The sequence below is a fragment of the Passer domesticus genome, chromosome Z (assembly GCF_036417665.1).
Source record: "Passer domesticus isolate bPasDom1 chromosome Z, bPasDom1.hap1, whole genome shotgun sequence".
NCBI lineage: Eukaryota > Metazoa > Chordata > Aves > Passeriformes > Passeridae > Passer > Passer domesticus.
This window is the reverse complement of record NC_087512.1, coordinates 39,460,177-39,476,426: the sequence shown is the minus strand read 5'-3', so window position 1 is coordinate 39,476,426 and position 16,250 is coordinate 39,460,177. Positions and strand designations below refer to the sequence as shown.

Here is a 16,250-nt window from a genome sequence, read left to right as displayed (position 1 = left end):
TTTGCAGTATTATTTAAATTCCTATTACGTGCATAACAACACCACTTAAGGAAAAAAAAAAGCTAATTTTTCAATTATAAATTATATTAAAACCCACAATCAATAGGTTTCTCCAGTAAAAGAAAGAAAATCCTGAAATCATCATTTCACTACACTGAACTTTTAAAACCTACAATATTTAAAGCTAAATATTATGTGAATGCTTGAGGCTAAAAATATTCTGATCAGTATCTTTCATCACTTGAATTGAAAAATTATCACGCTTCAGAAAGTAGGAGAGAAATTGTTAGGGCAAAACTGATTTTGTAATGGCTAAGATCTTAGCATTTTATTTACTCCCCTCCAAACTGCTTTTCCTTTCAAATTATTCCTTCTCTAAAGCCAGCTTCAAACTATACAAAGAGAAAGAACTTGGAAATACTGAAAGTCACAGATTAAATATATTTTGAAGATATTTTTGCCCTCTTGTCATTGCTATCTGTGCTACTGGCACATCCAGAGCTGTCTTAGCACTTTTAAATTATTGTGGCTTAACTAATGCAGGCCAGTTGATCTTCCGGCAAAACAGAGATGAAAGCTGCAGTTTAAGTAGGCCTTATTGTTAATGCACACAGGCAGGAAAAGAAAACAGTCTAACTTCCCCCATCATGTACCAGAGTAAATAGAGTAGGACCTAGACATTGAGTGAAGTCCAGGTAACTGCAGTGGAGAGAAAGCCAAGTGGTTATTTCTTAAACACTAAAACATAATGTACAGCTAAATGTAATAGACCACTAATCTGCATGGATTTTTAATTTACTTAGTTAAAATTAAACTCCTAAAACTGAATCTGTAACCTATCTGATATACATAGAATAATTGGCTTTCCTCCCATAAAAACAAAGAGTGCATGGCAGTGAGTTCACAGGAAACAAGAACCTGTTTTTTCACCTTCCAGGAAGACCTGCTTCCCCCTAGTAATGTTAGTCAAGAGCTACTGGGATTATTATTTACCCTAAAACACATAAGTGATGGGAAGGCATGGAGAGGAAAAAGGAAAGGTGGAATTAATGACTGCTGCTACACACATTTTCCTAATGATTTGCCATGGACTGTGAAGGCTGTTTTGCCAGGTGCCATTGGTGCAATCCACTCTTAGGAGCAGTATAGGTGATCTTCATATTCTGTACAGGGAAATGACACAATGACAGAGAAAACTGGCTAGCAGAACAGTGCTAAACTAAATCTTATAATGCTGTGTCAAATACAATATAAACATTACAAAGAATAGATGCTACCAAGAACATTTATGTCACCTGCTCTCAGAGAGCACCTTTACCTACAGACCATAAGGTATTTTACAGATAATGTCAACACAATTTTGCAGATGGGGAAAATGAAACTCAGTGAACAGATATGCTAAGTGCTAGCACTCAAGCTGCTCCTACAGGCTTAGTTCCAAGCCTCCTAGTCCAGTGGCTTTTTTTTCCCTGAGACATTTTAACACTAAAATATACACACAGAGGAAGGTCACAAGTCTCTACCATAAAAGCCCAAGTAGAAAGTGAGTTAGATAAGTGGAGAAAGACTGGTCAGGTACATAATCTGTTGTTCAGAAGTAGGACTTCTTTCCACTCCTCACCCATTTTAATACAATTTTTACCAGGCATATTTATTAACTTCATTATTTTCCTAAATATACCCAATTATGTCTGCTAAAAAAGCAGTAATGAAATAGACAAGTTCTGAATTTTTAAAGCAAACTATAAGAAGAACAATTATGTAAGCCTTTAATTAGATATTTGTCGTACTTCTTTTACAGTGGTAATTTCTTTTTAAAGCATTGGTAATTGTGCAATGTTACTTTAGGATATCCACTGCAGCTGACAACTGTCTTTGTTGGGGTCAGGCAGCACAATTTCAGCACATAAGAGGACCAGAAACATAATTCTTACTCTGGTATCAATCAGTTTCTTCATTTGACCCAGGGAAAAAAACCAGCCAATCTAAGCACATGACAGAGTATCAAAGAAAAATAATTAGGTTTAGACTGCGTTTGTCAATTGATACACGTATTTGACCTTTTTTAATAATTTATCTCTACCGCTCCCAGCAAGAAACTTCTCAGTTCCTTTCCTCTTTCTACTACCTTTCCTCTTTCTATCCCTTCCACCCCAGTTAACTTTTCATCACCTTGTAATACTCAAATCATCTACTTATGTAATATTTTTGCCAACCATAACCTTTGCCATGATAGGTTTCAAGTATTAAGGAAATTTCATGCAGCAAAAGGTAAGCAGAAAACTCAGAATGTTTATTGAGTTATTTGTAACACTGGAAGAACAAGCATCCACAAAACAATCACAAAACACAGGAGTGACATTTCTGGTCACTCCTCTGGACAACTTTATGACAAGTAAACAAAAAATAAAAATAAACAAAAAAATTAGGCAAACCCTGAGTACAAAATGAGTGGATTTGATATTCCTGGAAATGTAGAAGGCAAGAAACAAATATTTGTAAAAAAATTTAAATTATGTCCTCTGAATCAGTTGTCCTAACTACAAAGAAGACCCTGAGAAAAATGGGTAAATACTCCCAAGCGAACAGCCATCCAGACCACTGGAGAATTCAAGTACTAGTTGTGGTAATGTCTGGTTTTGTCCCAAGAGGAGACCAGAGACTGTCTGTTGCTCAGTAATCTCTCTGATGAAGATTTGATTAGTGCAATTGTAACTCATCAGTAGGCCACATATCTTTACAACTCAACAAAATCAGTTCAAACCAGCTCTTGGGAGATCTCCCTCTCCCACATAAGCTTACCCACTATAATAATTAATTAACACAATCTTCAAGTTAATAATAAATGTTCAGTTCATAATCTGTTCTCTAAACAGAAACCTGCAGACCTTGAGATGCCTGCCATAAAACACTTGAAACATATTCTAAGGCTCACCCATGTCAATCTGCTTTGCCTAATGTCTGAGGTTTTGTCAAGGAAAATGCCCAGCTCAGAAACTCTACCCCTTTCTGGTATTTGAAAAATCACATTCCCTATTTCCGCAAAGAGAAATTCTGTTCCTTTCTCTAGATTACATTGTTGAAGCAGCAGGACTTTCTGGCATCGAAATCACGAGAACTTTTTACTCTGCCCTATCAAGTGCAAGGTTCCAGTGACTGTCATCAGATTCCACTAAACCAGGTATTCTTGTTTATGTTTTACTGTTGAAAAAGACACCAGTCAGTAATACCCATGTTTCTCACTGCCTTCCTTTAAGTTAGGACAACTAATTCAGAGGATACAATTTGTATTTTATACAAATATTGGCTTGCTGCCTTCCACATTTCAGGTATATCAAACCCATTTCCTTTGTACTCAGGGTTTGCCTAATTTTTATTTGGTTTTGGTTTGGATTTTTTTTTTGTTTTGGTTTTTTTTTGTTTTTTGGGGTTTTTTTGGTGGTTTTTTGTTTGTTTGTTTGTATGGGGTTTTTTGTTTGTTTGTGCTTTTTGGGGGGTTTTTGTGATTTATTTTTCTTTGTTTTATTTTTCATTTTATTAATATAATTTGTCAGTCTTTAGAAGTCATTGCATATCACATGAATAATCCAACAAACTTCAAAATACTTAATTTATTTTGTCAAATATTTATATTCCCATGTTCCCATTACTGGGAACAAAATTAAACAAAATAACAGTAGAGATTCCCCACAATTGAGGAGAGCCTCTTAGGATGTGATCCGTGCGTGGCCTACCACGGTTCTGGACTATCTTACTCTACCAAACCTTGCCTATGAAGAAAACCAAATTCTTTATTCCCTTTCTACATTTCCAGCTTCCAAGAGCACAGAACAATGCTAACTCATACCACTGAAAAACCAAACATCTATTTTCATGACATGTTTTGTAATTTGTAGTAAATAACTCTACCTTCCAAACTAACCTCGTCAGTATTTTCCAAACACATCTTATTCCTTTCTATTCTCTTCCCCCCTCTACTTACTTTTAATTAGATTGGTTCCCTAACATGCCTTATGACCCAGCTGTACATACACCTGTGTCATCACACCAGTGATGGAAGGAACCAGCATCCAAGTTTAGACAGGTCAAAAGTGTCCCTTTCATCAAGTGTATTTTGGTAGGCATCCTGGTCATATCTTTATACTTTCCCTCCTTCCCTCTTTCCATTAGCACAAGTCAGCTCTGTCATTGCCTTTTTTGTTTGGCCCAAAAAACTTGGACAGGGAAGTGCTGAAATTCCATGTGTTCAGTTCCTCTACTAAAAACAGAAGTGTGTCCTGCTGTGATAACATGTTTGTACTTACGTATCTGATCTTGCCTAAACTCATCCCACAAAGCTTTGTTTCAGCTGGGGCTTTTTGTGTACATCATTCTTTAAAACAAATAAAATGGAGCTCTTGATAAAATTGTGTATAGACTAAATTTCAAAACATTGTACTAGTGTTAAATCACAGGAAACATTGGAAGTGGTTACACAATGTGTGCACTTTGTTATTTACTTTTCTCAGGGTTGCAACCACAGTATAGACTCCTTTGGCAAACAATTTGACATCTGAAAAAAAAAACAAACCAGCGCTGGATGCATAATTTGGAACAATCTGAAGAATCCTCCTATGGCAATATGAGATTTACCACTATGTTTATGGGCTCATCACATATAGAATTTGATTTTAAAAAGATACCAAGAAATATTCTAATGACTATGCTATGAAAACTTATTTTCTGACAGGCATTAGGTTTTGGAATACCCTACACAGGCCTGATAATAAATAAGATTGTACTGCTTTATACCATCAAACTCCTGGATCCATGTCAAGCCTGCTTTTTCTGCTCCATTACTGATCCATAAAATTCCATCCATTAGTGTACAACTGCCATGAAATGTCACTAAAGTAAAAACAATGCTTTGCAGTGAAAGGCTTATAAAGAGTCAAAACTGTTCATGATTTAGATACTTAAAAGAAACTTTTAAATGCTCAAACCACAGAGAGGTCCTATAGAGTCCTATACCAGCTGAGTGTTGCTAACATTAGTTATTTGGGCAGGTGGACATAGACATGTGATCATGGGCAATTGCACTACCTTCACATGAAGTCAAAATTCAGAATTTTCGGATATAAGGGTACTATATCAAGTTACATTTCCTAAATTCATACCAAAAATAACTCCTCAAGGAGTGAGGAAAGGAAGGGAAAGAAATAAAGAACACGACTGAGACATTTCGGGACTTGATGGTGCTTACAGATTAGTAGCAGAATTCCCTAACCACCACATATGCAATCAAAAGGCCTCATTTTCCTCACCAACACAGATGCTAGTGAAAAGACTTATTTTATATGAATATAACTGAAATAAAAGGTGACCATTTATCTCTTGACTGGGAAAGAAAAGCAATATTTAATCAGGTCACATTTGTTCCTTATCTTCCAACTTTGTTCCTGCTTTTTAGACATCAGAAAGAAATAACAGCCATTAAAATCCACCTTTCAACATTCCAATAAAACAATTACAGTTGTAAAAGTCAAGAGTGCATTGTAGTTTCCCTTCTATAAAAGGCTTATATTGAAGATTTCAGTACAATACCATGTCCTTTTCGCTAACGCTAAATATAATGCCAATTCTTCTTTCAGTTTGCAGTTCATTTGCCATCACCAATGTTCTTAACATTATAGATGAAGAAGATTTTGAAAGGTGATTATGAGAGACTAAACAGGAAAAGACTGTATTTCTAAGTCGATTACAATACTGATAAAGGACTAATTGTGAAGTAATTCTATTAAATGTTATATATATTGAACTTTATGCTGTGTATGCCAGGAAGCAAAAAGAGCATAAAGTAACCTGTCATTCATACCTTTTCTTTCCCTAAATGACAATTCCCCACTCCCTGCACATTCTTATTGAAATACACACGAGTTATTTACTCCCACTCAAAAAGAGCAAACACAATCACTAAGATAGGCCTGTGATCTTCAAGTCTATTAGGGTTTCACGAGCAGAGAGATTGTCTGTTCTTCTACAGGACAGCAAATGGAATCAAACCAAGGATGAAATGAAAACTGTGGAACAGTGTACTCATCATCTTCATAGTTGCTCAGCAATTTTATGACTCTCCATTTTTGCACCTATTTAAGTTTATTGCATACAAAGCTTTCAGCAAACAGTTACATACCTGCCACTCTGATCTGTAGTCCATGTAACAGATCTTCCCTCTGGCTTGGTTTTGTACCATATTCTTATTGCATGAGGAAAGTCCGCTGGAGTCTGAATTCCTGATTTCCGTATCTCCAAGCTCCAGGTGCCAGTACTAAACAGAAGCTCCCCACAGCCAGGTGCCTGGCTACAGTGAGTAAAATAGTATAGCTGTTCCTTCCAGCGATCTGCAGGTAAAGTCACAAGTTCATGTACAATCCGAATCCTGAGATTTTCCAGCTCCTTTGAAACACCAGTTAGCTTGGCAGACCTTGTAAATTTTTCAATGCCTGACACAGCAGCAACATCTACCTCTTCAACCTTTAGCACAGATAAATCACAGCAATCCAATACCAGCAGAAAATCCTTGTTTCCACGATCCTCTATGTCACAGCAGTACTTTGAACTAGAAATCCCAGAAGCCTGTTCATTGTTGCTATGGTTACTATTTTCATCAGAAGTAGCTTCCTCTTTACCACTGACAGCAAAATCATTACATTTCATTTTAACATTTAACATAGGAATGTGGCAGGGTTCAGATGCCCTCATTTTACAGGTTTCATCAAACTGTGACTGGCAGCATTCTTTGCCAGCACTGCTGGTTTTCCTGTACTGGCTCCCAGTCTCAAAGAACAAAACTATGCTGCCTTCAATAACTTTACTTTTAAAATCCACATCCAAGTCCAATACATAGTGCTTTACAAGCATGTAGCTAGTGTTTGCCATTAAAGGCAAATCATCCTTCATGGGGTCTAGCTCTGTCTCCATGTTCACCTACTGGGCAACAGTTTCAGACAGCCTTGGACAATTCTGACATATGATGACTCCAGGAGAATATTCAGTCTCCAAGTACTAAAAATAATTTTGAGTAATATTAAAATATTGAAATTGTAGTTTATCCACTTCTTGAACTCTAAAAAGAAAAAAAAAAAAAGAAAATAATCTCACAACCATTTCTGAAATGCACCGATGCTAAATCTATTTAAAGTCCAGCTGACTTTATTACAGTACTACTGCTAAATGGTGATTGTATCTCCACACAGTGGCATCAGGCTAGAATGGCATCTGCTTGCTTCAGGATTTGTTGTCAAGGTCCAGTGGCTGTATTTTTCAGATAAGGACTCAAATACTTTCATTTGAATTGTTCTTTCAGAGAAGAACTCAAATGAAAGTATTTCTAGACAGCTTCTGTAAATCAATAGAAACAACCAAAAGTATCAAAAGATAGTGATATATTTCTGCTGTGATTTTAAATAACAAGTCTAAATCACCTCATAGGTCTTAAATGTTTAGAGTAATAAATTCCTATATACAATGCTTGTCCACATTACAACCACTCTCATATCAGCACTTACAAGAAAATGAGCCAATTTACAAGGACTGCATTCCAAGTATTACTCTGAGATTGCTCATGAAGTGCTTTAAAATCTTAAATACCTGAGGTATACAATTACATTTTTGTAGCTGGAAGTTTACAACACTCAGAATAGTGCCTTACAGAAAACAAAGTCTTTTCACTGGACATAATATGTAAATACCTATTAAGGCACAAAAATACTAAAATGCACCAACATTTGTTGCAGCATAGGCAGAAGTTCATAACAAAGTTGAACTGACATGGATTCTCTGTTTAGCTATAACCATTGAGTGAAAGTCATGCACTTTTAGCCCACTTAAGTCCTTTCTATTTGCTTTCTAGATGAGTAATAGATATCAGAGGATGAAATGCAGACAGTTCTCTCCCTGGCATTTCAGTGACACTCATTATTGTAGGCAGCCAGGCCTGCTTCTAAGTGCCTTAAGAGAACAGATACTCCATTGTCACATGCACAATCCATTTCACAGTTTTTCACCTCATCATAGACTTCACTATCCAAAGCCAACTTTTATATAGCTCTCAAAGTGAGCACAGAGGAGAATCAGACTCCCCAAACCCTTGCTGTATCTGTTTTTGTAGTAATCCACGGCATGCTATCAAGCTACTATCATTACGTGAAAGGCTCAGGGCAAGAAAATGTCCATATATTTCCCTCAACTAGTTTCAAACAAAGCACAAAAACATAACATGTATCTCCCTACCTCAGTGGCTTTCTAGCTGTCAGAAACAGCTCTTTCAGAGCTGTCTTTGACAGCAAGCTGAGAAAAACTTTCCTTTGAATTTTTAACAATCTTTCAGTACTTCTGCAAACATACCGAGGCAACAAGCTCACATCAGAAGGCTCTTTCAATGAAATAGTTCAGTAAGTTCAGGCAACGTGAGCAATGTATCTATGATGACTGTGTGTAATGCTGTAGACTGAACCTGACATTACCTTGATTTTTTTCTGACTACCAAAACCTCTTGACTGCTAGCAGGTCAAGTAATAGAGTAAAGAAGCAGAGTGACATGGTAGGGAAAAAAACAACACTTAACTAACACTCAAATTCTGTTTTGCACAAACATATTTTTAGTTTGAAAATATTTGTAATATAATATTGACATATTTTATAAAACATAAGTACTATCCTATGCACACAATTGTAGGGAGGAGAGGCCAGCCTTGGAATAAGGCAATTAGGGAAGATTACCTGCTATACTCCAGGTCCTGACTGGTTGTGTACAGCAGATGTAGGCAGCCTCTCCCTAGAGCGGCATGGAGAAAAGACAAGCAAAAAAATCTAAGCTGTCTTGTAAATACAACTATCCTCCATGCATTCCAAGGCATTACACGGAGCTAATTTTCTAAAAATATAAAAATATATTGGTTTTTGTATTCTGTAGAGATGATTTTTTTTGTTACTGAACTGAAACACTAAATGAAAAAATAAAGAATAAGAACAGATATATACAATGTTAAGTACAAGAACACCAAAATATACTCCCAGGAAACAGCATTCTCTGTCATTGTCATGAACAGCACTGCTAATTTTATGACATTCAAATACATGGATAAATGCTTGCGTCCCAGACAAAATGGGTATCTACTTCTTCTTTGGTCTCTGGTTGGCTTATCAAATATTGGACCTCAAGCACCTTGGGAAATTACCAGTTTTATTCAAGAAGAAAATACAGGAATGAACTGTTTATTTGGATGCTGAAATAGACAGTGGGCACTAAAATAGACGGCCTTTTATTAGGAAGGAAAAAATAACAGATCAGGGCACTGAATGACCACACACACAACCTCTGTAGCAATGAAATAACACAGGAATCATATTAAAGCAAACCTGAAATAAAGCCAAGTGAAAAAAAAATGCAAAGGTAAAGCAAGAATGCACTTCAGCAAAAGAGAAGGACAAAAATTACAACAAAATGTAATATCAGAGCTAAAAGGTAATGAACTTTTTCACAAATTTTTTAGAAGGACCATTCTCAGAGCACGTAACTGAACAGGACAAAATTATTTACATGAACATATTTTGTTACATTTGTTTGAAGTCTAGGTGTATGTATATTTGCTTTCAATCAGTAATGCTAGTTCAATGATGTTGTAAAACAACACACGGATCCTTTGTTTGAAATTTAGCATCTACATATAAACTGTCCCTCATTGGTCTGACATGACTAAACCACGGAGATAATATACAGAGAAAGTGTGTGTGCGCTCATAAAATAAAAAAGTTGTAATGACTAGGGACTGGTGAGGAGGAAAAAGGTAGCTGTACAACCTTATCAATTATGTAAACCCCATTCTCTTCTTTGTATAGACTGTGATGTCTTTTCATAAATACATGATAATTTGGGGGGTTTAACTGAACAGCCTGTAAATAATGATTTTATTTACCATTTGATTCCAACTGCATTTGAATAAATATTAACTTCATGGTGTCTTTTCTTCAAACAAGTCTTCCCAAAAATTGTAAATAAATCATAGTATTATTATCCCTCCAACATGATTACTACTGCTGGTAGTAAAATACTGGTAGTACTGCTGGTACTAAAATACAGCCTATCAAAATCCTAGGCAGAATCAACAGGAGCTGCAACGCAATACAAATCTTCAAGTCAAACCTAGGCAAACAAATGAAGGATTCTTTCCTACAAAGGAAGAATAATTATTTCCTACATTTTTTTTTGACAATACAGACTGAGATGGAGTGTAAAAAACTTAACTCCCAAACTGTGCACAATCACATAACTAATTCAGTCTAGCATTTGTCATTCATTCTGTATTTTTTTCATTTTTCCTTCATAGGTTATGAGAACAAATGCTAATCATGGAGTTGATATATTACAGGAAACATGTTACCTCACCTTCTGAAGCAAAACCCTTGCTGTACACCTTGTAAGCTCTCTGTACATATTTGAGCTTTGTGTATGCAAACAGTACATCTTTTACTACTGTTTCATAAATATGCTGTTCTGAGAAATATTCTTTGAATTTGGTACGATAAGTTGTTCACTATCTTACACATATATCAAGATATTGGCTTCACAGAAAAGACACATTTTTGGACATCTTTTTTTTCAAATACATCTCTTAATTGACATTGTCTTCTGTAATATTTTTTGCTATAATATACCCATAATATGAGTATCTCATTTTCATCTCTGTGCAATTAATGCATTTCACCTCCTTTGAGGTTCAGCTAGTGAACCTCAAAGGAGGTTCACTAGCTGAACTCCAGGCATGGAAAAAAAGAAATTAGAAACTGTAATGCTGCTACAAAGTCCTGATGCTCATGTCATAAACAGTGTTTCATGTCATATTTCTTTCACACAAAGAGATGTAAAAAATTACTAGTATATTTCAAAGATAGACCTTAAATTCAATGGATCTTCCTTATTAAATGTACTTTTAAAATACATTTTGTAAGTAATAAAATTACAAGAAAAACTGATTATTTGGTTTTATGTTTTAATATTTTAGAAGACAGATGTTCACAAAAGAATAAGCAATAACAGCAGATGGTGGCCAACATTAGTAAAGTCAATCTTGATCAGCAGCACATAATAGAATTGCATAAAAGACACGAAGAATAGGCAACAGGAGAGATATGACCCTTTGGGGAATTATATTTGTATAACATTGTTTTCCACTCAATACAAAAAGCATCAGTCTGAATTAGAGACACAGGTCTCTGAAAGCAAATATGAGGAAAAAAAAAGTTTCCAGGCAACATAAAACACAGTTGCAAAGTAGACAAGACTAAGCTTCCTAAAAATGTCTAGGGGTGGGGAGGGAAGTTTATTTTTGATTGGCAATATACTGTAACTCATAGTCTCAGGATTGAAAGTGAAAAGCAAAAAGGAAATAAAGAGGGAAGAACTTCAAAATATAATTCTGTCCAGTGAAAGTTGAGGAAAAAATAATAACCCAGGGACAGCTGAATACACATTTCAATTGGTGAACCAATTGAAAGAGAAGGGGAGGAGGAGAACTACTATACAAAGGAGTCTAGTTGAACTTGTAATCAGCACATTAAAAACTAGAATAATCAATTATGATATCTGATATTAATATTTCATTAATCCAAGAAGATCTTATTTTAAATGCTGATAGCTAACTACTCCAGTCTAACTCCACTCTAACAGTAATAATCCAGATAAGAAAATTAGAAAAGCCTCTGAACTTGCTGAAACGTCCATCAGAGGCACTACTAGGTGGAAGCAAGTAAAAGGCTTACAAACCTAAAAAAAAACCCCAAACCTTGAAAAACAGAAGATGCATGGTCATAAGAGATGACTTCATTTTATAGTGTCAGGAGCTAGAAACACACTGTCAAGAATGAATTCACTATACTGAATTATCTACTCCCTTTCCAAGCATATGACTAATTTCACTGCACTCCTGCTACACCAGCTAGCGAGGGACTATCTTACATGTGACACTCTCATGGCTTACACAACTGTGAAAGGCAAGCACAAAGCACAGCTGCCGAAAACAGTCCTGCATTTTGTCATGAAGGCCTACACCAAACATGAAGCATACACAAAATACGTCTTGTTTCAGAGCACAACTGCACCTGTCATTTTTCATGCATTTCCAAAATCTGAGAAAGCAAAAATGAATGAAAAGAGGGCCGTATAGTAGAAGATCAAGTCTCCAATGAATCCAAGCAGTTACATATCTGTAGCTGATATCTATCAAGCCCTGGAAAACTCCCAAGTTGGAGTTGTTGCAAATATTTGAATACATAAACCAGTTAATGCCTTACAAACCATACCACTATTATTTATTGTGCAAAGTCAGAGTCACACAAAGTAACACACAAATGCTGACACAAGTATCAGGCATCAATCCCTAAGACAGTGCCCATTTCCATCTCAGCTTTTCTGTTTTTCACACCTTACCCAAACTCATTCCCTGAAATAACAGTCCATTTAAGGAACTCCATAGAAATTTATGCAAATTTAATTTTCTAGCAAACTAAGGATGGTCAGAAGAACCCTACCAATTTATGCTAATCCTGTTTGAAGATCCTGCCAAAATCATCTGCTTTGATCAACAGTCAGAAGAGATAGCTATGTCCATGCACCCATGCACAGCCACTTGAGCACACAGCCTGGCACATGCACCTGAGCTGGTAATGGAAGCTAATATCCTGATCCACAAACAAGAATCTCCAAAGCACAGAGAACTTGATTGTGTTATGCACTCACAGTATTCTTCAAAAGGTGTAGAAGAATTTCAGTGAGACAGACTTTCCCTACATGCCACTGGCCAATATTCAGACACAGCACCAGCTTTTTATTCAAGCAAAATAAAGCCATGTTTGGACTCTCTTCACCTTCAGCCAAGCATGATTTTCTTCATCTGTACAAAAAAGCCGATTCAATTGGTTTCAACAAGCAGGTGTTAGAATTAAGGCTGTAATGCCCTCTACTTAACATTTAAAGAAACTTAAAAATGAGAAAGAAGTGCCTTTTGGATAAACATTCTCTTAAATAATCAGAAGAGGTTTGTAACTAATGCCCTTTAAACTGCTTTCAAGGCAGCTTCTTCCAAATCCAGGTTTATAAATTTTCCACACAATAGAAGACACTAAGATCTTACTAAGCACTCGGTTTTGACCACTAGCATCAACAATAATTTTACTCTTTAAATACAAAGGAATATGTATACATTATTTTTGGTTGGTAATTACAAACTCTTTTTCCCTACACACATATAAGACAAATACCTAAGAGATCCTAAGCCTTTTTAGAGGCAAGAATGGGTTCTATAGATGAAAGTAAGGCTTAAACAAACTAACAGAAACACTATGTTAAACTATTATAAAACAATCCACAGAAGAGAGCTTACAGACCTCACTCTGCATCACAAGAAAAACATTCTGTAATGAGGCTTTGATGTGAAAATTAATTCAATCACTGATATCCCTTGATAAAACAATTGGTACCATTCCAGAAATCTCATTTTAAGTCTGAGAACTATAGGAATAACGAGTATAATGGAAGACATTCTTTACCAGCTACAGCAGCAAGTTAGCAGCAAGGGAAATTTATTTCTATGAGCTGAAATGACAAGCTAAGAAAGAAAACTCCATCTTCCAGCTTAAATAAGATGAGAAATTAAAAAAAAGTCCTCTTCTGCCCCCAAAATACTAATTCCCAAAGAAAAACACTCAGGACTGAAAAAGAAACATAACTTACAACTGTAGAGGAGCTAGGAAGAGTATCCTGATATTACCCTTAACCCATCTTTACTTCACTGACAATTATTTGTATTACAATAATGACCAAATACTTAAAGAGAGACCAAATATGTGTTTTACAATTTTCAGCCTCCAATTTTACCATTACTTTATTAAGAAAAACCCACCCACCCAAAAAAACAAACAAAAAAACCCCACCCCAAAACAAAAACAAAACCAAAAAAACACACGCCCAAAAAAAGAAAACCAAAAACAACAACAACAAAACAAAATTAAATAACAAAATAACAACAACCCCAATAAACAAAACAGACCCCATGACCAACACTTGTGTAAGGACAGAATTTTCCAGTTTTTATTTTACAAAATGATTTCAAGGTGGACATGGGCCTGGGTAATTTGCTATACCTAACCCTGCTTGAGTAAGGACTAGATAATCTTCAGTGGTCCCTCCAAGCAAGTGATTCTATAGAGACACAGAACAGCATTAAAGAGGAACTACCTTGGATTTCATTTCCACTCAAAATACAAAAGGAAAGGTTGTGCGTTACTGACATTCAGGACATGGAGCATGCATGACTGACGATATTCATACATAGGAATCACCCAAATAAAATCTGTGCTGGAACAGAATGACTGTTTTCAACTTAAGGCAGCTGTAGTTAATGAATAATACTATAAAGTCAAAGAACTAAATCTTTAAGGCTGGAATCAAAAAAGTCTTTCCAATGTTAACGCTGGCAAGCCATCTCAGCCATTTAGCTAGATGTCTGCAACCTAACCATTATCCTGAGTAAAGGACCTAACATACAACTAAGCTGAGATCCTCAGATGAATTACAGGCCACCACTCATTAACATAGGGTACCTACATATTTCCACTGTAAAGAGGACAACGAGTGGAAGAGATTTGAGAGGGTCGGACACACCCACGTTTAAAGTTCTTTCAGCAGCCTACAAGAAGGCCATCGATCCAAGCTGCGTGGAAAAGGACAGCAGCACACTCCCTACTGCTCCGCACTGCGCCCCCTCCACTGCTCTCTGGGCGCAGCCATTTAGCCTGTCAGGAAAGGCAGGGACGGTAAATTTTGTCACTTCCACCAGCGCCCCCCTCGCCCCAGGCGTGGCGGAGCGGCGGGAAGCGCTGCGGGACGGGGATGCCGGCCCGGCCGGCCGAGCGCGGCGGGACCCGGCCGCAAGCACGGGGCCGGGGGGGCGACGGACAAGGAAGGAACACTTACAGCGGCGGCCACTGCCCCGCCTGCGCGCCGGCTCCCGGGGCGTGTGCGGGGACACACAGGGACACGCCGTCCCCCGCCCAGGCACCCGAGCTGCTGCTGCCGTCGCTGCCGCCCTCACCTCCCCGCCCCTGCGGCGCGGCCGCGGCGCCCGCCGATGAGCTCACCCGCCCGGGCCCGCCCCGCCACGCCGGCCCGGAGCGGGCAGGCCGGCGTCTGTGACGCGTGTGCCGTCCGCAGAGCGGCCCTCGCCTCGCCAGCTGCAGGCTGATTTGGTGCATATGACACGTTGCCCATCAGCCGGCAGCGCCCGTGTGGCCAGAAGGGCCGAGGGTATCCGGCGGTGCGTGGGAAGGAGTGTAGAAGGTTGCGGGAGGTGGTGCTGGCCGTCCGCTCGGCCCTCGTGAGGCCGCATCTGGAGTGCTGTGTCTCGTTCTGGGCTCCTCACGAAAAGAGAGACAAGGAGCAACAGGAAGAGGTCATAAACAAAAGCAACAGTGGCCGTAAACATAAAAAAATTCAACATAAGGAAGAATTTATTTTAAATTGAAGGTGAACACTGGAACAGGTTGTGCTGGAGACGGAGGGTTTCCCTCTCTGGAAATACTCAAAACCCACATGGATGTGGGTTCCTATGTAACCTCCTGTAAGTGACCCTACCTGAGAGAGTGGTTGGATTGGATCATTTCCAGAGGTCTCTTCCAACCCTATTTTGTGATTCTGTGAATTTCCCCCTCCCTTGGTGTGGGGGAAGAGGGAGAGGGCAGGAATTGTACTGGTGCAGGCGCTGGTGGTGATGTTCAGTGTCGGGATTGCCCAGCCATTTTCACCAGCCCTGGTGGGCACATTGAAATACCCACGTGGAGACACACGCGTTTTGTGTCTCCAAACAAAACGTGCAGCGTTTTGTTTGCACGCTGAGGTGGGGCCATGGGACTGATCTGCAGGCAGCCAAAATCCCAGTAGCCTCTGCTTAGAGCATAAATAAAAGCATTTATTTTTACATCATGTGTGTGTTTAGACACTTAATTCAGTCATTTAGATTGGCAATTGATGATTAAGCTCTTGAGGCAGTTAATCACTGGTTAGCTGATTCCGTATGACAGGGTGGTTGGGTGCAGGTTCCAAGGGTGCACTGCAGTGGGAAATTTTCTGTTACTCCTGCTAGTAAAATGAAGAGACATTAAACATTTCCAGTCATTTTGAGGGCGGAAACAGCCCCATGAACATTTAATTACTTATG

The 16,250-nt window shown here is 38.0% G+C and overlaps 1 protein-coding gene across 3 annotated transcripts in view; it reads right to left on the bottom strand.

Moving 5' to 3' along the window:
• The window catches only part of AOPEP (aminopeptidase O (putative)), a 187,129-nt gene extending 171,968 nt beyond the window's left edge, over window positions 1-15,161 (bottom strand). The window contains exons 1-4 of one of the 3 annotated variants that reach the window (XM_064405455.1): window positions 15,011-15,126; window positions 14,642-14,829; window positions 8,761-8,815; window positions 6,173-7,105 (exon numbers count right to left, since the gene is read on the bottom strand). In XM_064405455.1, coding sequence (XP_064261525.1) covers window positions 6,173-6,960 — 788 coding nt within the window. In that variant the 5' untranslated portion in view covers window positions 6,961-7,105; window positions 8,761-8,815; window positions 14,642-14,829; window positions 15,011-15,126. Of the gene's footprint in view, window positions 1-6,172; window positions 7,106-8,760; window positions 8,816-14,641; window positions 14,830-15,010 lie in introns of all 3 variants that reach the window. The other 2 variants (XM_064405456.1, XM_064405454.1) reach the window with 2 other exon arrangements.
• Between the last annotated feature and the right edge of the window lie 1,089 nt (window positions 15,162-16,250).